This window comes from Ursus americanus, chromosome 20 (genome assembly GCF_024610735.1).
Source record: "Ursus americanus isolate L20-20 chromosome 20, mUrsAme1.1.p, whole genome shotgun sequence".
Taxonomy (NCBI): Eukaryota; Metazoa; Chordata; class Mammalia; order Carnivora; family Ursidae; genus Ursus; species Ursus americanus.
The window spans coordinates 7,329,454-7,352,117 of NC_142146.1; the positions used below are offsets into that span (position 1 = coordinate 7,329,454).

Genomic DNA, 22,664 nt, shown 5'->3' on the forward strand with positions numbered 1-22,664 from the left:
CCCCCTTCAAATATGCATGCGGACAAATGGCAGGAAATCACCTTGTACATTTCTGGATTCACCATGAGGGACCGACCCTGGGAGGAGCTGGGTTTCTCCAAGGGCACTTCAATCAGTGGCCGGTTTTCCTGTCTGGAGTCAGATGATGAAGGCGTAAATGAAGAAATGATCTTCCATTCCTTGTAAGCCTGAACAACAATGACAAATTAAAAGCCAATAGAATATGCCCTTGAACTGTACACACAGCCCCGTGGTAAATTAACCCCCTTTTCCTGGCCTGGGGCCCTCAGCCCAACTGTAATGAGGGGACCATCCTATGGCCTCGGTTGGAGGACCTCAAGTGGCACAGGCAGGGAAAGGGGAAGCTACCATGAAAACTCCCCCAGACACTTGGCCAAGATGGCCGAGAAGCCAGGCACACATGCCCACTTCCAGGAGGAATGTTAAGCACCCAGGAAGTTTCTTGCTTAAAGAATTTCAGCAAGCAGTATGGAGGGAGGAACCCAGTGTCCTTCACCCCTTTTCACAATGTGTAAGAGATGCCACCTAGTGTCAGCTGTTAAGATATATATGACAAAATTTTCTAACTACATTATTCAACCAAGGATGGAACAAAATTCAGGAGCTGTGGAGTATAGTGTGCACAGGAGACTGAGGTCAGACAAAACACATTTGTATCTCAGTTCTTTCACTCATTAGCTATGTGACCTCAGAAAATTTGTTTTTTTGTTTCCTCTACGTCTCCTTTCCCTGCTCTGCAAAATGGGGATGCCAGAACTACCCAAGTTTGTCGGGAAATAAAAGGAGATAATCAATGTTGAGTGTCTAGTACAATGTTTGACAAATAGTTGATATTTTAGCCATGTGTCTCTTTATCCAAACTCAAACCACAAAACCACAGTGACCATGTAGACCAGAAGTTGGCAAGTTTTCTTTCTAAAGGCTCAGAGGATAAAAGTTTCAGGTTTTGTGGGCCATGTGGTCTCTCTCACAACTACTCAATCTGTTATTATGATGCAAAAGCAGCCGTTGTCAATTATGTAGATGAATGAGCATGTGTGTCCCGATAAAACGTTATTTTTCAACACTAAAGCTGAATTTAATATAATTTTCATATGTCATATAACATTATTTTCCTTTGATTTTTTTTAACCATTTAAAGATGTAAAAACCACTGTTAGCCCACAGGCCACAAAAAAGTAAGCAGGGGGCTGGATTTGGCCCTGGGGACCATGGTTGGTCGACCCTGGTAAAGCTAAAGTACCCAGAATACATGCAGTACTTAGAGGGCAGAATTCCTATGAAATTTCAGATTTCATACTTCAGTGTATCTTGTGAGAGTAGCTAGGTAACTCCCCTTAGCCTTTACTTTTCCATGTATAAAATGGTGCTCCTTGCCACCTATGTATCTTCTCAAGAATAATGAAAACACGGAGTGGATACGGTTCATGACCTCCTTTAAGTCACCCCATAACTTAAACTGGTAAGTATCAGGTTAAATGCTTTAAACACTCTCTAATTTATTTAATACTAATAAAATTATCATTACATTAAAATTATTCTGATTTAAAAAAATAAACACTGTCTCTTAAAGAAGGATGGTTATGCTACTAACCAATTATGGAATTAATCACCATATTCTGAAAAGAGATGTCAATCATGTAATCATCGAAGTAGTTGGGAGTTTAAAAAAAAAAGCCTTCAGGACGTACTTATGACTGTCCTCTTTGTAGAGCTGTTCACACCCTGAATTGTTAGCCAAGGAAGGCAGGCAAAAGACACAAGCATTTTAACATTTGCGAAGCTCCCCTGGCAGACAGCAGGAGGCACAGGCCAGCTGACCTTGGAAGGGCTAGTGAAGCACAACGTATTTTAAAACTGCTGAATGAGAAGCAAAAGCCGCTCATATGGCACAGGACTAACCTCTTTCCAGGAATAAAACACACTTTACTTTCAAGACAGAGTCTTTGAGGAGTGAGTACGTGTATTTGTGGCAAGAATACAGGCCTACAGCACCTCTGACAATAAAAGAAGCAGCAAGTCCAGTTTCTTCTATTGGGACTGATCATTGTGAAGGTCACCTCGGTGGGGCCTGTTCTCTAAGTGATTAACCCCTAAAAGCTGTGGTTTTCGAAGTCCCTCCTGTCCTATTCACACAGGAGTATGAAGGAAAGGACTCCCCTAGGAGTCCTTACACTGGGGCTGAGTGTAAACGGCAAGCACCCTTCCAAGGCCCCACAGGAGGAGAGTCTGGGGGTGACTGGGAGAAAGACTGCCGCTGCCCCAAACGAGGACAAACCCTAGAAGAGAAGGACTTGGTGTGGCCATTCCTTGGTCCCTTCCCCATCTCAGAAGATGGCCTGGCAACTATATGGTTGAACAGGGAGCAACAAATCCCTTAAAGAGAAGAATCACACACTGGGGCAACCAGAACACCCCACACACACATGCACAAAGAGAGTGTCTGCCAGAAACATAAACCAGGGGTGGAAGAAGAGGCCAGGGGTGGAGAGAGGAGCTCTCCACTGTCCCCCGTGTCAAATACAATTACTATGCAGCAGCCTGCAGCCAGTCACCCCGAAGGAAACCCCACATGAGGAGCCAGACCTCAGGTGACTGAAGACTTAGGTGATCCCTGTCTTTCCTCTACTTTGATTAAAGCATTTCCTCTCATTTAGAAATGAGATGTTTTTTGGTCTTGACTGTCGATGATAAATGGAGTGTGTGCTTTGGGCCCGGGGAATGCATAACGACATTCCTCGGGAACCGAGAAGCACCACTATCAGGAGTCTTTTTAGAAGTCTTATTGTGCACATGGGATGAAGTGGATGTTACCAAAAGATTCCATTTGTGATTATTTTAATTTTATTCAACAAACTGGTTGGGAGCACAGGGTCAAGATAATCTGGGCCTTCGCCATTTCCAGGATCAGGTGAGACAGAATAACTGGATTATTCTTTCACAAACAGAATCGACCACAAGTTACAGATCCGTAAGGCCAGAGCTCCTCGGGCTTCTTACTGGCACAAGCATACAACTGGCAGTTAATAAAGGACAGGAACAACAAAGTCTTACCCCTTCCTCTTTCAGCACAGCCTCGGTCCAACCATGACCAATGGATGTATTATGAGAAAAAAGAGTTAGTTCTCAGAGATTAAAAATGGTTCCAGGGTTAATGAGAGTGCATCTGATTTCATTAGCAAAAGTCAATAGAAAAGGAATGCACTTAAGATATGGCAATGATATACTCATCGTGGAAGGTTCCAGAAGCCAATTTGCATGCGGGGCTTTAAAAGGAAAGGAGTACAGAGGAAAGATCGCAAAACTGAGAACTCAAAGCATCTGAGTTGGTCTCCAGGCTCTGTCCCCTACACCATGACTGTGGGCAATTTACTTAATTTCCATGACCCTCAGCTTTATCTGTAGAATGAGGGTAATGAAAATACATACAAACTCAGAGGGTTAGTGGAGGATGAAGGGAAACAAAGCATTGAAAAAGGACTTTATAAACTGTGAAGTACCCATAGCAATAGTAGTCAGAGGTATTATCAAGGCAATCCTATTTTTTAAAAGACCAGAAAAAAAAATCAGGACTCCATTTAATAGTCAGTTCTGGGGCAGATTTTAAGGTGTCAAAGTTAACAGTGCTCCTACCGTAAGTATGAACAACAGCCCCTTCAAGCATGCACCATGTGCAGTGGGAAGTCTGCAATAGGGACCAGGACACAGCCAGCTAAGTGCCCAGAGGAAACCCCCCCAGCACAGGCAGCAGCCAGCCTGAGCCCCCACCGAAAGACAGTGGTGAAGAGAAACCAGTGGCTCGAGTTGGTGACTCTACCCATAATGTACTGAGCTTGGGAAAAAAGGCCATCCCAAGGACTCAGGAGCCAAGTCAAAGCAGTGGGCTGGCACGGAGGTCCTGGGGGTTGGTCCAGGGACTCTTTCACTGCCATGGTCTGCATGGGACGCAAGCAGTGGTGAAGCCATGCCAGAAGGGAGCTCCCAGGCAGGGCAGCTGTCCTCCTCCCCCACATTACCTGATCCAGTGGCCAGGAACCAAGCCTCATTTGTCTTCCCGGAGTTTTCTCTTTCTATGAACTGAACTTGCCCAGTTCTGTCCTCATAGGGTGGACACTGCTAACTTTGCTTTCATTTGTAAGGCTCTCCTTAGAGCTCACTCCAACTGGAGCATCCTTGGGAGTCAAGGATAACAGAGCTAGTGAACACTGGACGCTGGCACTCGGGTACCAGGCATTCAGAAGAAAGAGAGAGCAGGGCAGGGCACAGGAGAACCAGCCCATGACACACTGGGAAACCACCCACAGCCATTGACAAAACCCATATCCAAGCACACAAAGCCCCCACCAAATGGATGATGCTCCAGAACGGAAAGAGGTACCTGTGACAATCTCAATTCTACTCAGCTCCACGTTCTCTTTCCCAGAGTGGAAGTGTAGCTCATACATATTTGCATGCACAGCATGAAAAGAATTCAGCACAACATACCTCAGAGTCAGTAAAAAAGTTGTAAAGGAGGACATCATCAAATTCTAAACCTTTTGCTTCATACACGGTTAGCACAAGTGCTAACCCCAGCTCTTCTGGAATCTTCTCCTTTGCCATTTCATTAGCTACAAGGATTACCTGGGGTTGGGGGGGAAGAGAAGAAGAAGGTAGGAAAGAGGAAAACATCAAATTCTACAAAGAGGGATCTGGTAAAGCTCAGTCCATTTCTGTGGGAGGCAGGTAACATCTTTAAAAAGAAGTGGCTGGCCTGGATTTGGTCAGCCAGGCTAGCTGACATATTAACAATTGCTCCCTCACCTAGATCTGAAATTTACGCACTCTGGTGGAGGAGCTATTGAACTCTACCCCATGGAATAATTCAGCCTCCCAAACCTTTTTTCAACCGCAAACTGCCTTTTTATTTCACAACATGCCATCCCAAGCTCACCTGGTGGGCTCCGAATTCAATAGGCTGGGTTTTCCTTTTGTTCCCTCGTAGCAAAATTGCCAAGTCGCTCACACTACAAGACTCCAGGACAGTTGGTTTGGGACCATCAAAGAGGCCAGAATCCCTGGGGAGGCGATCAAAAGATTCCGGGAAATAGAACTGAAGTAAATCCACCACCCCAGATGCCAGATTGAGGATTCCTGAGATAAAACAGAAAACACATGTCAGATATGGAGCAACACGACGACAACATGGCTGGGATTTTTTTGTGTGATTTGTGCTTTTTTTGATTTTTTTATTTTGACTTTGGTGTTTTTCCTTGAGAAGCAATATTGGCCCTGATAGTATGGGTAATTGCAAGTCAATTTCCATTTCCCACCAGATTATCACTTTGGCCCTGTGCTGTATTACTCTGGGTACAGGCAATGAAGGCAGAGATGCACTGCTAAGAAGGTTTTGTGGGATCTCATTCCTGACCTATACTCAGAGAAAATTACCTCATAAAGAAAAGTCAAGGCAGAAATATAATTTAAACAATGAAAGCTGTTAGAATGCTAATATAAGGGGCTGGCATAGATGGTAGGAAGCAAAAATTATTCGGACCCTCTCACTGGAGCTTGGAGTTGTAGAGACGTTGTCATGGTAACAGCAGGGCTGAATGTTAGCTGGGGGCAGCAACCAAGGCTTCTATCACCTTCCCACCAGGATTATACCCAGCCGAGAGGACTATCCTAAGAAAAATGGTAGAGCTGGAGAAAGGATTTTGCAAAGAGCTTTCTCCCTGGGTCCCATTGCTTATCTAAGCTCTGAGTCACGTTGCCAGTCGCACTGACTGAACACGACCACAATACAGGCATCTTCATAAAAGTATCCCATTTAATCGTCAGGACTGCCCAGTGACATAGACCAGATAATCCCACTTTTACAAACAGAGACTCCAAGGTTCAAGAAATTAGTAAAAACCTCCAAGTGACAGGATTTGAACCTGAACTGAGCAAGATCATCCTCGGTCTCTCTCCATGGTTCACTTTGTGCCTCGTGTCCTTTGCCTGACACCAGGTAAATACTATGTTCTTGGTAGAACACCATGAAATGGGCATACATGGTCCCCATTGCTGTTACCAAATAATAAGGAGAAATTTTACTTCCCAGTAGTAATATTATTAGATGTATACAGTTGGGAGCATAGCAGTGGATTCTGCTGTGGGAACTGCTGAATCTAAGCAAATCAGCTGCTACTGGGGTCCCCTCCTCTTCAAAAGCTAGCAAAGGCCAGAGATGTACATCAGTGGGAGAATCAGAAAAAGGCACAGAAGTGTCGATTACAGTGATAAACGGGAATTCACTAAAATGCCCTTCTAAAGAAACTAGATAAATAATTTTTAAATGACCCTACCCAAAGAATAAAAGATGGTTCCACCATAAAAAGGAATGAACTCTGACACATTCTACAATGTGGAGGAGCCTTGAAAACATTATGCTAATCACTTAGCCAGACACAAAAGGCCACATATTATATGATTCCTATTACATAAAATGTCCAGAATAGGCAAACCCATAGAGACAGAAAGTAGGTTAGTGGTTCCCAGAGGGGTGGGGTGAGGGGAAATGAGGAGTGACTGCTAATGGTATAGGGTTTCTTTCTGGCGTGATGAAAATGTTCTGGAATTAGGTAGTGGTAATGGTTGCACAACCTTGTGAATATATTAAAACCACTAAACTGCATATTTAAACAGGTGAATGTTATGCTATGTGAATCTCAATTTTAAAGAAGAGAAAAATAAGGGAAAATATTCACTAAACATAGTAAATAGTCACTACATAATCAATAAATACATGTGTGTGATAAAGAAAAAAGATCAAAAGGAAATGAAATAGAATGTTAGGAGGGAGTGGCCTTACAGGTAGCTTGTAACTTTTTTTTAACATTTTAGGCGTTTTATAAAGTCTCTAAAATCTAGTACATTTTGGGCTTTTTCTGGTTCTATACACAGAAACATATACACACAGCCTTCCCTCCATCCCAAGATGGGATTTATGTAGTCATTGTCCTAATGCGTTACCCTGCAAAAACATCAAAACTGCTCCCAGGAACAACTCCCTCTGCCATGCTCTATCTTGCCAGTCAGAAAGGCTGTTGGCCCCATGCTAGTGGCACTGAACCAGGGGGTCAATCAGAATGAGCAGCTCATTCAACTACTCATGCCAGATCCTTCTACTGGATCCAACAACAGAAAAGGAGGTGCCATTGGAGCCACTTCCTGAAGACAGAAAGAGTGAGTTACGTGTCTCAGTCACCTGGCCGTGCACAGTGCCAGGCAGGGGAGGAGAGCTCAATAAACACCTCCTGAACAGATGAACAAGGGCCAGGCTCTATTTCCTACTAAGAGAATAAATTACTTTGTGCCGGCTCTTCCTACACAATCCAAGCCCCAGGTTTAAGACCACGGAAGAAGAAGAAGTTGAACAGCCAGATCCTGTGATTTTTTTTCAATGCGACATCAGTGAGGAATCCCAGAGCCCTGGAAAGCTGGGCTGAGTTGTGTGGTGCATGCTACACTCTAGGACGCCACCTGCCTTCTAATCATTTTCTGACTCCTTGGCTAAGCAAATCAGAATTTTAATCTAATTTCACAATGTGTGTGTGTGTGTATGAATGTGTGTGGTGTGTGTGTGTGGTGTGTGGGGGTGTGTGTGTGTGTGGTGTGTGTGGTGTGTATGTGTGTGTGTCTGTGGTGTGTGTATGTGTGGTGTGTATGTGTGTGTGTGTATGAATGTGTGTGGTGTGTGGGGGTGTGTGTGTGGTGTGTGTGTGTGTGTGGTGTGTGTGTGTGGTGTGTGTGTGTGGTGTGTGTGTGGTGTGTGTGTGGGGTGTGTGTGGTGTGTGGTGTGTGTGTGTGGTGTGTGTGTGGTGTGGGGGGGGTGTGGGGTGTGTGTGGTGTGTGTGTGTGGTGTGTGCTGTGTGTGGTGTGTGTGTGTGTGTGTGTGGTGTGTGTGTGTGTGTGTGGTGTGTGTGCGTGTGTGTGTGGTATGTATGTATTTTCTGTTTCCACCAAACTGTAGCCTACCTGAGCTGCATCTAGAAAAAGACCATCCATCAAAATTTACAATAAACATCAGACTTAAATGGTGAAATATTAAAAATATGCCCATTAACTTCAGAAATAACACACAGATGCCTGTTAAAGCTTCTGTTTAAGGTCCTAACCAATGAAATATAACAGGAAAAAAGGAATGATAAATATAGAAAAGAAGATAAAGACTGCCCTTACCTGCAGAAAAAAATGCCAAAATCTGAAAGTTAGAATGTTCAGCATGATTGTTAGGTTGACCAGATCAACATATAAAAACCAACAGTATTTCTCTATACCAGTAATAACTGATAGAAAATGTAAAAAAAAACAAAAAAAGAGAGAGAGAATGAGAGAGAGAAAGAGGCAGCCATGATAGTAACAAAAAGTATAAGATCCCTAGGACAAGTCTAACAGCTGTGTGGAATGTCTGGGGAAAATTACAGACTAGTATGGAAGGCACTAAAAGAAGACCTGAATAGAGAAATACACCAAGGTCGTGGTTCAGAAATCCCGATGATGTAAAGATGTGAATTCTTCCCAAAAAGCAATAAACTCAATGAAATTCTGATCAAAATTACAAAGAGAGAATCTGATAACTATGGTAAGTGTGATATCATGCTAACTACAAGAACATACAAATGAGACAAATCAGAGAAAACCGTGAACCCAAAAACAGAGTCCCAGATATATCAGAAAAGCAGCCTTACAAACCAGAAGCAAGGATGAGCCAAGCAGTGAATGGAATCAGCAGCACTGATTCTCCATACGGAAAAAAGTAAAATTAGATCAGAGAAGGTTTGGTTCAATAAAAACAATGTCACACCTCACACACATTTTAGATAGACTAAATTTAGTTACTTAAATTTACCCAAATTTAAATACCTGCCTACATATAAAAAGCAACATTTTAAACAATTAGAAAATTATTTAGAAGATAATATCTCGGTAACTCCAGATCAGAAAAATTTCTTACGACACAAAAGGGCAAGTCATAGTAGAAAACATTCATAAGTTAAAATTTAAAGGATCTTTCTACTAAAGAACACCATTATTTATATGCCATTTTACTGTAACAAAGTTTAAAAAAAAGCCCTGCAATTTTTATAATCAACAAAGGATGCAAAGGCAAAAATTTATAGAGAATTTTTAACAAATCAGTAAGAGAAACAACTCATTACAAAGGTAGGCAAGGGAGAACAGGCAATTCACAGAATACAGAAACACATGAAAAGACACCACGTCTCAAGAAAATGGAGATTCAAACCATACCAGATGTCCTTTCACACCCATCCCAAGAGCAAAGCAAGAAGATATAACATAGATCCAGAGAGATTTGTTCAGGAAGGTTCACTAAAGGATTATATGTCACAGTGAAAAACTGCCAGGAGCCTAATGTCCACTACTGGGAAATGAGCAACAAACTATGGTACAGCCATAAAATGGAGTGCTAACACTAGTTAGAAATGCGGGATCCAGAGCTCCACATCATCAATATGGAGAAATTCCGAAATGTAACATGAAGCAAAAATACGAAGTGGCAGAAAGATGTATGTGGCATGATCCCATTAAATAAAGTTTCTAAGCATGTAAAAGGATATTCTATATTGTTCACAGACACACACAGGACACAGAAGGTAAATGTGTGAGCATTTTATAAACCATAAAGGAAGGATTCTGGCATGGATGTTGTGTTATTCAAACCCTGCGTGCCTTGGTGTCCTTTGTAAAATGGGAAGGCTGCCTGCCTGGCAGGGTCCTTGTAAGGGTGAAGTACAGGTGGTCTATATCGGCTGCCTGGCATCACGCCTGGCACAGAGAAGGGGCACAACTAAAGTTAAAAGCACCCGAGTGCGTGCTATCTCCCACCACCCCCTAGCCCTCTTCTTTGGCTTCTCCTCGGGAGAAAAGCCGCTTTGGGAATTAATGACTTTGAAATTGGCATATTGCTTTATGTAGCACAAGAACGTGCTTCCGAAGTGCTTTACCAAAAGTTCGCAAGCAGTTTAAATGTTCCCCTGTAATGTTTTCATGTCGTGGCAATCTCCCTAAGATGTACTTTCCACTCAACCACAGCTTGAATTATCAACCTACGAGTGGGAAGCAGCAGAAACCATAAGACTTATTGTTCGTGAGTACATTTCCCAACAAACTCCAAGATACTCTCCTTACTTCAGCTACAAAAGCCTAATAAAACAGTGCAAGATGGCGCCCAAGCACCTCCCCTGCAGGCAAGCAGAAAGCGCAGACATACCTGAATGGGACCTGTAATTCTGGTACAGCTGGTGGATCTTCTTGGGCTTCCGGACGGCACACTGTTTGTCCACGGTGTTTCTGCTGGCGTAGTGGAACAGAGAACGCAGGTCACTGAAGCGGAAGGCCACGCCCTTCATGATGCTCTGGGCCGTGTCCCCCGTGAGGAACATGGCATTGGGGTCATTGATGCATTTCATCAGCAGCGTCAGCTCAGCTTGAGTGAAGTCCTGAATCTCATCGCCATAGAGTTCATGGATGGACCACGGGAGCACCTTGAGCTTCGACAGCCTCCGGGACAGGTTATATAGAACATCTTCTTCATCGAAATAACCTTTTTGAGACCTGATCTGCTGGTACAGGCAGAAGAGACTGTAGATCTCGCTCCGGTCTTCCTTGAAGTTGGGGGACCGCTTCCTCCCTAATTTCTTATATGCTTCTTCCGTGAGCCTCCCCTGGGGGCAGCTGAGGGCCTCAAAAGACCCCTTCAGAAAAGATTTTATTTCTTTCCAAATCAGTGCGGGGTTGTAGGAAGTTTTCCCTTTGATCATTTTGGGCCATATTTCATTGGTGAACACCTCAAATGTCACATACACCCGGGGGTCACTGTCACACATACGTGTTTCTGCAGCTTTATCCTCCTCGCCATTGTCTCCGTCTGCCTCAGCCTCCTCCTCATCCTCCTGCCAATTGGGAATGGTCAACTCTTCCTGCGTGGACCATCCCACGATGGATCTTTTCAAGCTGCCATCTTCATTTCTCAGAAAGAATGGTTTGGGCAGAGAAGCATCAAGCAAGAGGAGCAGCTGCTTGGAAGTGATGAACAGAGGAAAGTTCTCATCCCTTAAGTCCTGAAGTTTGTGGACATTGGGTTCCAGTGGTTTGTAGTGACTGGTGGCCTTGGTAGACTTGGAAAGCTCAATGAAATTCCTCTGCACCTCCTGGCACAGGACATGGTTCTTGGTCACAAAGATCTGATGTAAATGCTCCAGCTGGTGAGGATGCTCTGCGGTGCACACTTCTGCCACCTGGCCAGGCTCCCCCGGCTCCCCACTGGATACCCCTACACAGGCTTCACTATCCTGCTCCTCATCTATGCTGTCCACTGTTTCCACTTCCATGGAACCTTCTTCTTCCTCCTCCTCCTCTCCCTCCTCCTTATCTTCTTCCTCTGTACGTGGACCTTCCTTTCCAGGTTCCACTTCCAACCTTCTCTTCAACCACAGCTGCTTGGTTAGCAGCGGGCTTCCTGCCTGCTCAGCCTTCTCCCAGTATATGTGGAATTTCTTCCACAGCCTGTACAAGCAGCAAGTTGTCTTCCCAGTGCCACTCCTCCCAATGAGGATGATGGGCTCCAGCGGCTTGGGGTCGAGGTCGATCACAGCATACTCCAGCTCTCCCACCCTGAAGGGGTACTCCACCGTTGCTGTTGTGTCATTGAGGATGTTGGAAGCCATGCTGTTGCTGAAGCTGTGGAACTTCATGATGTTATACTCCGTCTCCACTGCACTGGCCGGCGGGAAATACTCGGGATTCACATGCTCCTGGCTCTTCTTGGCCTCCGTGTCCTCCACGTAGAAGCGGGGTATGCGCTTTTGGACCTTCACATTGGCTGACACCTGGCCCTGGTGGATGCCCTTCAGCTTCTTCCTCAGGACACAGGACAGGCCCCGGTTGTAAGCATTACAGATGGCCCTGATGGAGTCCGACAGCTTGCAGTGGTCCAAGACGATGTCCCAGATCCGGATGATTTCCGTGTAGACCCGACCCGACTTCTCCGGGCAGTGCAGGTTCCGCTCCGTGGCGGCAATGATCTTCTCCGGGTTCTCGCTGCATCGAGGGGAGAAGTCAATGGCCAGCTCCCACAGCATTCGGGCCCCCTTGTCCAGCTTGGCCTCGAAGAGCTGGATGCTCCCCTTCAGGTGCTTCAGCCGCTTCTGCAGGCCCTGGGTCCACTCACCGTTCCCCAGCTGCTGGATAGCTAGGATGATTTTCTTCTTCATGACCTTCGTCATGACCTTACTGGACAGCTTTTTCAGCATTTCCGAAGTACACTCGATCTCCCACGTCATGTTCTCGAAGTCCTGGAGGCAGGCCTCGATCTCCTGTGTGTTCCAGCTGTCTGGATCATCGCTGCCCTCACTCCCTCTGTGGCTAGCAGGAATGAGCTGTGAGGCCCCAAGGCCTGCCTGAGCGCATCCACCCCCTGCCTCAAGGGCGCTGTGGTTGTTCCCACTAGAGTCAGAGCCTTGCACTCCCAGGGTTCGCTGGAGCTCATCCTTCTTTACTTCCGTACCAACGCCTGTCTCCAGAGGCTCAGAGTCCTGAGGACAGTCCCCTGGGAGGGACGTATCCAATTCAACCTGCTGAATTAAACCTGTAATGTCCTGTACCAGGCGGTCTCTCAGAGAGCAGGGCCTGACAGTTCCAGGCTCCTGCCTCATTGCCTGGGCATCCGGGAGAGTCTCCCAACTGTCAGGGACCATGGCTCCTTCGGGCAGGGTCCTGGCAGGGACACTGCATGGCAGTGACTTGGATGAACCCTGGGACTTGAGCTGAGACGTGTGACCAGGGGCAGTGGGCCTCGGGAGCTTCCCTGGATGGGCAGCAGAGTCCTGCCGGTTCCTCCGCCTGCTCTCCATCAGAGCCTTGTTCCAAGCCAAGAGCAGAGCATCGTTCTTCTTAATCCGGTGCCTCGCATCTTTGCCTTCTTTGTTCTTCAAGTTGAAGTTGATGTCAAACTTCACCAGCAGGTCTATCAGCTTCTTCATGCGCTTCAGCATGCCCTTCTGGAAGATGATGTGCATCAGTGTGTTCCCATTGCTGTCCTGGCTATTGGGGTTGAGGTAGAAAAATTCAGTGGGGTTGGACCAGAAGAGATCCAACAGGTGGCTGAGGAAGTTAAAACCGATGTCAGCTGAAAGACACAAACAAAATGCTGTGAGTGCTGAGCCGCTCTTCCCAGAGAACAGAGACCCCTGGATTTGGAGAGATGCCAGCCAGGGGCATCTCAGAACACCACACCTCCCCAAGCACTTGATAACCCAGTGATTGCAAACCAGGGACAATTTGCTCCCAAGAGATATCTGGCCATGTCTAGAGGACAGCCAACTTTGAAACTTAAGAATCCTCCTCAGTCAACCCATCCTGACCATTCACCATGATGGTTGCTCCTTCTCATCCAGTTGTGGGTGAGTGGCCAGGAGATAATCAGGGGGCCTGACCAAGAAGAGTCTTTTTTCAGATCATTGGTTTTCCCAATAGGAAAGACGAAAAAGCTCAGCATCAGTTCTAATATCCAGCCTCCTCTTCAAGGAAAAGACTACTTAAAAAATAAAGGCCTACCTTTGATGTCTAAAAAGATGTGGAGTGCTGCATGCAAAGGAGTATCACCTTCCGTGAGGGAGATACCACGGGGGTCTGCACCCTTGGTCAAGAGTAGAAACGCCAGCTCGAAGTCCTCATGTTTCAGGCACATGACAAGCGGAGTCTCCTGGTTGTCATGGAGACCCTCGGGCAAGGCTGAGATGGCAGAGGAGAGGGGCACATCCCCGTGAGGGATGTACCCTGTGACAAGTGACCGCCTGGCTCACCTGAGGAGGAGGGGACTGCTTCTGCCGCGTACTCCAAGGGAAGAGCTGATACTGACCCAACTTCTGAGGCAAAGGCTTCCCAGAGCCCTCAGAGTGAAAACCCAACTTCTTCCAGTGTCCCATTCATGCGCCATGCCTCTCCCCGATCTCCTGCTCCCCTTCATGTCCCCAGACCCCATCTTCAGCACTGGCTGGGAGTGGGGACAGGGCCTGTGATCAATGGAAACCCCGGTGCCTGCCTAACACCCTACCTGACACACAGTCAGTGACCAGGATATGAGCATGGCTTCCTACATCCTTTGCTTCTATGAAGCTTCGTCCTGAGGATGCCCATTGACCCTCAAATGGCATCTTCCCTGACACCTCTCCACCCCCAACATCAGCTTCCCTTTAGCTCAGTCGATGCCTCCCCTCTGCCCTGCAACCTCCCTGACCTGCACCCCTGCGATCCGCACACCCCCACATAGCAGCCCCGCATTCACTCTGTCCCTGGTCCCCAGCACCAGATTCCAGGGAGGCGTTTCTTAAGTGCTGGCTGACTCAGGAATAAAACAGTAAATCCATGACAGCCACAGCTTCCAGGCAAAGGTAGTAATATTCCACTCGAGGAATGGGTTTGAAGAAATAAACTATAGGAGGCATTCCATCTACCTCTTGGAACCTGTGGGAACAGCCAATGCCCAGAGGCTTTATATGGCCCTTTGAGAGTTAAGGACCAATAAAGGGCATTCCCTCTTAAACAGCCGAGCAAGCAGAAAACCATACAGCCACAGTGCTCTTCCAAGAACCTGCATGCATGAGCTCATTTAACATTCAGAATATCCCTGAGAAAGAGGGACTGTTATCATTCCCATTTTATAAAGAAGGAGACGGAGGCAGAAATAGCATGCCCAAGGCCACACAACTAGTAGTGGCATTAGTGCGGGGGTGGGAAGTGGTAGCAGGAGGAGGTTGGTGTTTCCAACTCAGTTTTAAAATAAAACCAAGTCCAGGGCACCTGGGTGGCTCAGTCAGTTAAGCATCTGCCATCAGTTCAGTTCATGATCTCGCAATCCTGGGATCGAGCCCCACATTGGGCTCCCCCATGGGAGTCTGTTGCTTTTCCTTCTGCCCTTCCCTCCACTCATGCTCTCTCTCACATAAATAAATAAAATCTTTACACAATAAATTTAAAAAAAAATAAAACCCGATCCAGCAAGACACTGGCTCTCTCCAGACATACATCCAGCCAAGTGTGATTGGGCTGATTATAGTGGCAGATATTTCCACCCACCAATTATTTGGCTGTTTCTTTACAAATAAGCACCTCAATCGTAATCCGCTGACTAGAAAAGAATGCTGGAGAGTTTACAGGGACACACGCAGCATACTGAGTGCAGGGAAAAGTCCAGCTGGCAGTCGGGAGGAAAGGACCCGTGCACCACACCTGGGGCCAAGAGCCCCGAAAAGCCAACAGAGGTGACTAGAGTTCACAAAGACACAGAGCTCCTACAAAGCCAGCACCCACTGACAGGGCATTAACCTGGTCACTGTTGCAAAATAAGAATTTATGGAGGAAGAGAATGGGCCAGAATTTAAAGGCGTCTCCAAAGTCAAGTGAAGGACCCAGGACCAGCCATGGCCTAGCATCCCAAGGAACAAGTCTCCAGTGCTCATCATGGGCATTCTCACCTCCACTGTCGATGAGGCAGCCCAGGAGCTGCATCCTCCGAGGGTCCCAGGTGCTGAGGCGGGGGATGACAGTGCAGAGGTCAAGGTCTGAGAAGTTGCAGCCCTTGATGAGGCAGTCTCCCAGCGGTGGCTCCCCACTTACTTTGCGGGTCAGCAACAGAAGCACTTCCGGCCATTTCTGTTTCTCCAGTAAAAACTTGATGAAGGTGTTGGCGCAGTCACGGTTAATGTCACAGACCAAGTCAGGTGGGATTTCTTTCAAAAATAAGAATATACCACACTCCCAAAAAGTTTCATATGATTCCTGTCCCCACATACCACCCAACACGTTTAGGCGTAATTAACAAGAATTATCGGTCAGTGTTTTTAACCCCTGGGGAAAATATAAGCAAGTAATTACTTTGGGCACCTATTCAACCACTCGTAAACGTCAGTATAAGCACCGACCATGTGACCTTCTTGGGAAGGTTAGAAATTCTTTAACGAGAATAGAGCCTGGCCCAAGAGGAGAGCGGAATTGTCTGTGTCATGGAAGAATACGTGAGTCAGGGCATTCTACTGAGATCAGAAGGGCAAGAGCCGGGCTTAAGTTTTGCATAATATTAAAAGTGTGTTCTGCTTAAGGAGCACTGAAATACAGGGAGACACTATAGAATAATTAAAAAGTTAAGAGTTGTCAGGTAGCAGAGAGAGGATGGTTTAATCCTCAATTCTTAAGTTCATATCATGATATACTAAGTATTTCCATCTGCTATCTAATGTATGGAGACAGGATAATGGTTATCCCAGTTCATGATGCTGGTATATCCTATGGATGGAAAACTTCTGAAGGAGGTCCTCAGTAAGCAAATTGCCAGATTTAGCAAATAAAAATATAGGATGCCAGTTAAATTTGAATTTCAGGTAAACAACAAATTAAATTTTAGTATAGTTCCTGCAATATCTGGGACATACTTAAACTATATTCACTGTTTATTCAAAGTTATAATTCAACCAGCATTCTATAATTTGTTGGGCAACCCTATTAGTAAGAAAGCAGGAAGGAAGAGAAGGGAAGAAATCAAGAGTTAACCTAAATAAGAGCAATTTAATTTGTATTTGCTAGTTTTTGCTTCCCACCATACTCTAGGATTTCTAACATGAATATTCATTTTAATACTTAATATGTAATTTGAAAATAAGAAAAATAGTTCTGTGTGCAGGACCCTGGACTAAGTGCTCCACACTCATCATCGCAGCAGATTAGTACCCTCGCTAATGCAGGAGTGAAGGAACTGAAGCTTAAGAAGTTAAACAATTGACCCAAGGTCACAGAGGCGCTAAGTGGTAGAATTAAGATGAAAATGTAAAACTCCAAGCCTTAAACACTATGATCTGCTGCATCTCCTGAAGAGCATTTTTATTCCACTGGCCACCCCTTCCCACATTTTCTGGAAAATTAAGAAATCTCCGCCCTTTGAATGGTCCGAGTGAATGTGTTACAGCCCATACTGACTGCCAGTTTAAAAAATACTAAATTTCACCTCCTTAGGGTTTCTAGAATCTTCCCTAATTATTATCTAAAATGTGTCATCTGAAGTTCTTTTCTAGAACTTTCCTGATTTCTTCATAGTGAAAAAGAATTAACATTCAATTCTATAATAACTTTATATACCAATATTAGCCAATACCTATGGAAGAGAGAACTATCCAGGGTATTTAAAAAGGGATTGTATATGCAACAGTAATTCTAGCAGGATACATGAAAACCCAGACACAGAGACTGACGCTGGCAATGGGCTTTAGGGACTAACGTTCCGGGTGGATGATTTGGACTTTCCACTGAGTAATGTTCTGTGCTGTTTGAATGTTTCACACACAGCTCATCACTTTTATTTTTTTTGTAATTAATTGTTTTAAAGATATTAGAAAAGAGTTCTAACAGGCATCAATAATCTTTGGCGCAATTGAACGTTGTGAGGAAAGTTACCTTGCAGAGAAGAAAGGAGACGCAAGAACCTCTGAACTACTTCTTGCTTCAGTAAGTTTTTATGCAGTAGCTGGTTTCCTGAGTTCATGTACTTCACCAGCTGCTCAGAGGCCTTCCGGAAAATGTCGGTCTCACTAACAGGTCCATCCCCATTGTTCAGTCCTGCAAAACAAGCAGGTGATGCTTCTGAATACAGAGATCACAGCTGTGGGAGATTGCCAAAATTACCCTAGTTCTCCATCCCTCCGTGGACGCCCTTGCTTTGCCCGGTGACTCTGGGTCTCCTTCCATCGAGAGGTGGAGCCTATTCCCTGCCCGACCCTGGATTCCGGCCTGGCTTCCGGACCTGGTATGACCAATAGAATGCAGTTGTGTGATTTTTGTCCTGGTTCTAAGGTGGGGCCTCAGGAGGCCTGGCTTAGTTCTATTCACTCTCTTGAGACCCTGCCCTCTGCCATGTGGACAGGTCCAGTCTCGACTTTGAGGGGACAAAAGACTGCATAGAACAAAGAGAAATCAGTGCCGTTGTCCAAACTGAAGGTCCATAGATGTGAAAGAGCCTGGCCAAGATCAGCAAGACAACAGTTGCCGGGAGGAATTCAGTTAAAGCTATGAGAACAGCCCAGCCTAAACAGCTGGCCTGCAGGATCACAATCGAAATAAATGCTTATTGTTAAAGCAACTAAATTTTGGGAGCAGTCTGTTAGGCAGCAATAGATGAGTGATGTAAGAGTTGAAGGAAGTGGGGCGCCTGGGTGGTACAGCGGTGAAGCGTCTGCCTTCGGCTCAGGGTGTGATCCCGGCGTTATGGGATCGAGCCCCACATCAGGCTCCTCTGCTATGAGCCTGCTTCTTCCTCTCCCACTCCTCCTGCTTGAGTTCCCTCTCTCGCTGGCTGTCTCTATCTCTGTCAACTAAATAAATCAAATCTTTAAAAAAAAAAAAAAGAGTTGAAGGAAGTGATAGCAAGAGAAGGGCTTAGCAGCACAGAACATCCAACCACATGCCAGCCACCCATGCGTCTCACTGGCCAGCAGAAAAACCCGAGAGGAAGGAGCCACCTCTCTGGCCAAAGAAGGGAAAACAATATCCCCTTGGTTGAGTTTATTTGAGAAAGTAGTCATGATTAGAAAACTCCCCCTGACATAACGTTGAAATGGGAAAATGTTTTATTTGGTATCCGGTGATACACTCAAAAAGCAATGTTGCTCAAAATAGAATCTTACTGAGCACGTGGGGGAGCAAAACTGGAAGTGTGTTTTCACACCCAAAGAAAAGGCCCCGGACCACAGCATTAGGTGCTGTCACGTTGTGCAGAGATGAACAAATGTTCAATGTCATGTTCTAACAGAGTAGGAACACTTTGTAAGAGATGGACTATTTGAAAACGAGAAAAAAATGAAAAGCATCCTATCATCATCAGGTTTCCCAACAGCAGGCCCTGAGTCAAGGATTTGTGTGCAAGTAGTTCACCAAGGACGTGACAGGTGGGGGAAAGGGGGAAGCAGATTAGGAGTCAGGGAGGAAGCCAGGTGGCCTTGCCTGATCCTACGGGGGAGCTCTGGAGCGAGTACACCTCACAGCTGTCCCAATCCTAGGCCAGGGAGACGGGCTTTCAAATTCTCACCTCGATCTATCACTGGCTACAGGCTGCCCTGGGAGGATGTACGTTCTCAGGCACTTGTAGTTTGAAGGACCCAAGCAAAACTGGCTCCATATGCTGTTCTCCTTGAGAGGAAGCCTTAGGTGCTGGCTTTCCAAAGTGAAGGCACCCCCATGTCGGGGAGCACAGCAACGGTGAAAGGGATCTAGGGGATCCACGCAGAGCTCCAACATTATCTGCTGTGCCTTCTGGTACACATCTGGATCACCTTTCAACTAGTCAAGTCCAAACACCAGAGACACACACACACCAACTTCGGGGGCAAATGCTCGTTGCCCTCTACTCAAGAGACCTTTAGGTGCCAGAGAGAAGCAAGACCCACTTTAGCACTGTCCTCCAGAGAAAAAGAAATGGAAACCACTTAGCAAAGGAAGACCTACATCACCTCAGCTGGAAACCTGGAAAATATGTATGTGCTCTGACAGTGACCTGGCCCTCCCATCTTCCTCCTAAAATACCTATGAACACACAGAAATGGTGAAAACTCACAGTACAGAGAAATAGGACCCTTGGAAAAGGAGCAACTTCCTTCATTATCATGTGTTACTTGTCCCCCAGCCTCATGCCATTAAATTCTTTTCTAGAATATCATTCTTCCACTAGGGAAATTAGTATAAAAAGTCACTTGACACTGAACAGAAACAGATTAAGATTTAGATTAAGCTGGCCAATACAGACAATTAGATGCAGTTGTATAATTAAATGCATGGTTATCGGGTTCAGAATAGTTAAGCAATGGGTCAGAGAAAGTTCCACATTTGTCAGGAAAGAAACCAGAGACTATCAACAATGTTAAATGCATAAAAGGAAAGGTGCTGGTGATGGTACCCCTGGGTAGACGTGGTTGACTTATTTATTACTCTGAATTTGTGTTTTTTTCCTAAATTTTCTATAAGTTTAGTAGGAGACAAAAGAAACATCAGAATATAAAGTCGCTTGTGTATTATAATCACAGATTGCTTTTTAAAAGATGATTATGTAAATGCTAAACAACACCAACAAAAAGACTGGATAAAATATACCAAAGTATAATTACAATAAATTTTTGTTTTTTACATAAACCTATGTTTTTATAAATTTTCTACATTGATATTTAATATATATAAGCAGATTTGAAATTAAAAATTTCAAAAATTAAGGGGTGCCTGGGTGGCTCAGTCGTTAAGCGTCTGCCTTCGGCTCAGGGCATGATCCCAGGGTTCTGGGATCGAGCCCTGCATCGGGCTCCTCCGCTGGGAGCCTGCTTCTTCCTCTCCCACTCCCCTGCTGTGTTCCCTCTCTCGCTGGCTGTATCTCTCTGTCAAATAAATAAATAAAATCTTTAAAAAAAAATTTTCAAAAATTAAAAAAGAGATCTTCTGAAGTTGCAATAGTGCTCAGAAGTACTAGAAAATAGAAATAAATCATTTCAAAAAGAGATTTTGCTCTTGCCTGAAATTTTTTTTTTTAAGACTTTATTCATTTATTCGACAGGATAGAGACAGCCAGCGAGAGAGGGAACACAAGCAGGGGGAGTGGGAGAGGAAGAAGCAGGCTCATAGCGGAGGAGCCTGATGTGGGGCTCGATCCCATAACGCCGGGATCATGCCCTGAGCCAAAGGCAGATGCTTAACTGCTGTGCCACCCAGGCGCCCCTGAAATTTTTCTTTCAAGCTAAAAAGGCAAAACTGGGGTGGGGGAGGCAGGCGAGTTTATAGAGAACTCATACTTTAATGTTTTCCTTTCCTATATTTTGTAATTCTTTTTAAAGAAAACATTGTTTTTATAATAAGGAAAAAGTATCATGAACATCCTTTAGGTCGATTCCAGATGCCTGCATTTACTGAAAACAGGGCACCATCTTGGTGCTGAGGGATGGTAAAATGACGAACCAGGGCCTCTGAGTCCCAGGCTCCACCTGTGGGGAAAATCGACACAGAGAGAAGGTTCCAGTGTCCGAATGCTGTGTCTGAGGTGCCTGCCTGAGCACAGAGCAGAAAGCAGCTGGCTTCCACTGGAGCAGCAGAGAGAAGGCCTAGAGGCCTGGAATGGTTCTCCCTCGAGTGAATCAGAGATTACAAACCCTGGGGAGAAGGAACGCTCCAATCCTGTTCTTGGTCCTAGAAGAAAGAAGTAACAGCGGCCAAAGAGGTGGACGTGCTGCCACCTAGTGGTGGCTGGGAGAAGCAGGTAAAAGCAGTTAGGAGTTTCACTTTCCACCGCGGTTAACTGCGGTCAACCTCAGGCAAGAAGCAGATGATCCTCCTTACGACGAATCGTCGGAAAGTCAGTAGTAGGGGTGCCTGGGTAGCTCAGTAGGTTAAGCATCTATCTGACTCTTGGTTTCGGCTCAGGTCATGATCTCAGGGTTGTGGGATCAAGTTCTACACCGTGCTCCACACTCAGCAAGTAATCTGCTTGAGATTCTCTCTCCCTCTTCCTCTGCCCCTTTGCCCCTCCTTCCATGCTCTCTCTCTCTAAAATAACAAATAAATAAATCTTTAAAAAAAAAAAAGGTCAGTAGTAGCCTAATGCTCTAATGCTCACAGCACCTACGTCATTCTCATTTCACCTGATCAGGCAGGCATTTTATCATCCCGTATCATCACAAGAAGGGTGAGTACAGTACAGTCAGGTGTTCTGAGAGAGAGAGACAACATTCACGTAACTTTATTACTGTAGATTGTTATAATCGTTCTATTTTATTGTGAGTTATTGTTGTTAATCTCCCACTGACATAATTTATAAATCAAACCTTACGGGATATATGTATAGGAAAAAGCAGTACATGCAGGGTTCAGCACTACCCATGGTTTCAGGCATCCACTGGGAGGCTTGGAAGTATCCCCTGCAGATAAGGGGGGACTGCTATAAACAATCCTGACTGCTTAGGAGTAAGGCCTTGCTCCTGCAAGTGGCCTCTGGCTTCCCCTGGTACTTTGTAAGAACTACAGAATCTCAGGTCCTGCCCTGAACCTGCTAAATCAAACTCTGCATTTTCACAGGCTCCCAAATGGTTCCCGTTAACATCGGGAAGCTCTGGCTTAGAGAACAGCAGAAATCTTCAGCAAGACCCTTTATTTCTCACCTCAGTGCAAAAGCCACCCTCTCCAAAGTCATTGTCACCTTAATCATCAAAATGTTGCACAGCAGTGCTCAAGATGAGCCAAGGGTGAGAGCATCTTTTATCCTAGTCTTTAAGTTAGAATGCTGTTCGTCTGCATACAAAAAGCTAGCATCCTGTTGGTGCTTTACCTGGAGCCACAGATGTAAAAAACCAAATCATTAAGTCTGTGGACTCAGGTCACAAGCAAGTGTACCCAAGTCCCCAGCAGCAGCTCTTCCCAAAGATAGTGTGCTTCCATCAGGCCCACCATTAGGGTGGGGAGGGATTTAAGTCCATAAAATCTTCATTTTTATGACTGGAGATCTACCTTTCTGCCCATGGCCCCAGGCCCTCCCTTTGCCTGTCTTCTCAATTACTACACCGGTTAAAGAGGCCATGAGGGGG

At 45.4% G+C, this 22,664-nt stretch overlaps 1 protein-coding gene across 2 annotated transcripts in view; it reads right to left on the minus strand.

The window, feature by feature from the left end:
• Positions 1-22,664, minus strand: part of TRANK1 (tetratricopeptide repeat and ankyrin repeat containing 1) — a 97,882-nt gene that overhangs the window by 23,198 nt on the left and 52,020 nt on the right. For both annotated transcript variants that reach the window (XM_087870080.1, XM_045798274.2), the window contains 7 exons: positions 17,512-17,673; positions 15,543-15,797; positions 13,624-13,800; positions 10,280-13,195; positions 4,955-5,154; positions 4,507-4,644; positions 42-188 (listed from right to left, as the gene is read on the minus strand). In XM_087870080.1, the coding sequence (XP_087726206.1) occupies positions 42-188; positions 4,507-4,644; positions 4,955-5,154; positions 10,280-13,195; positions 13,624-13,800; positions 15,543-15,797; positions 17,512-17,673 (3,995 nt within the window). The remainder of the gene's footprint in view (positions 1-41; positions 189-4,506; positions 4,645-4,954; positions 5,155-10,279; positions 13,196-13,623; positions 13,801-15,542; positions 15,798-17,511; positions 17,674-22,664) is intronic.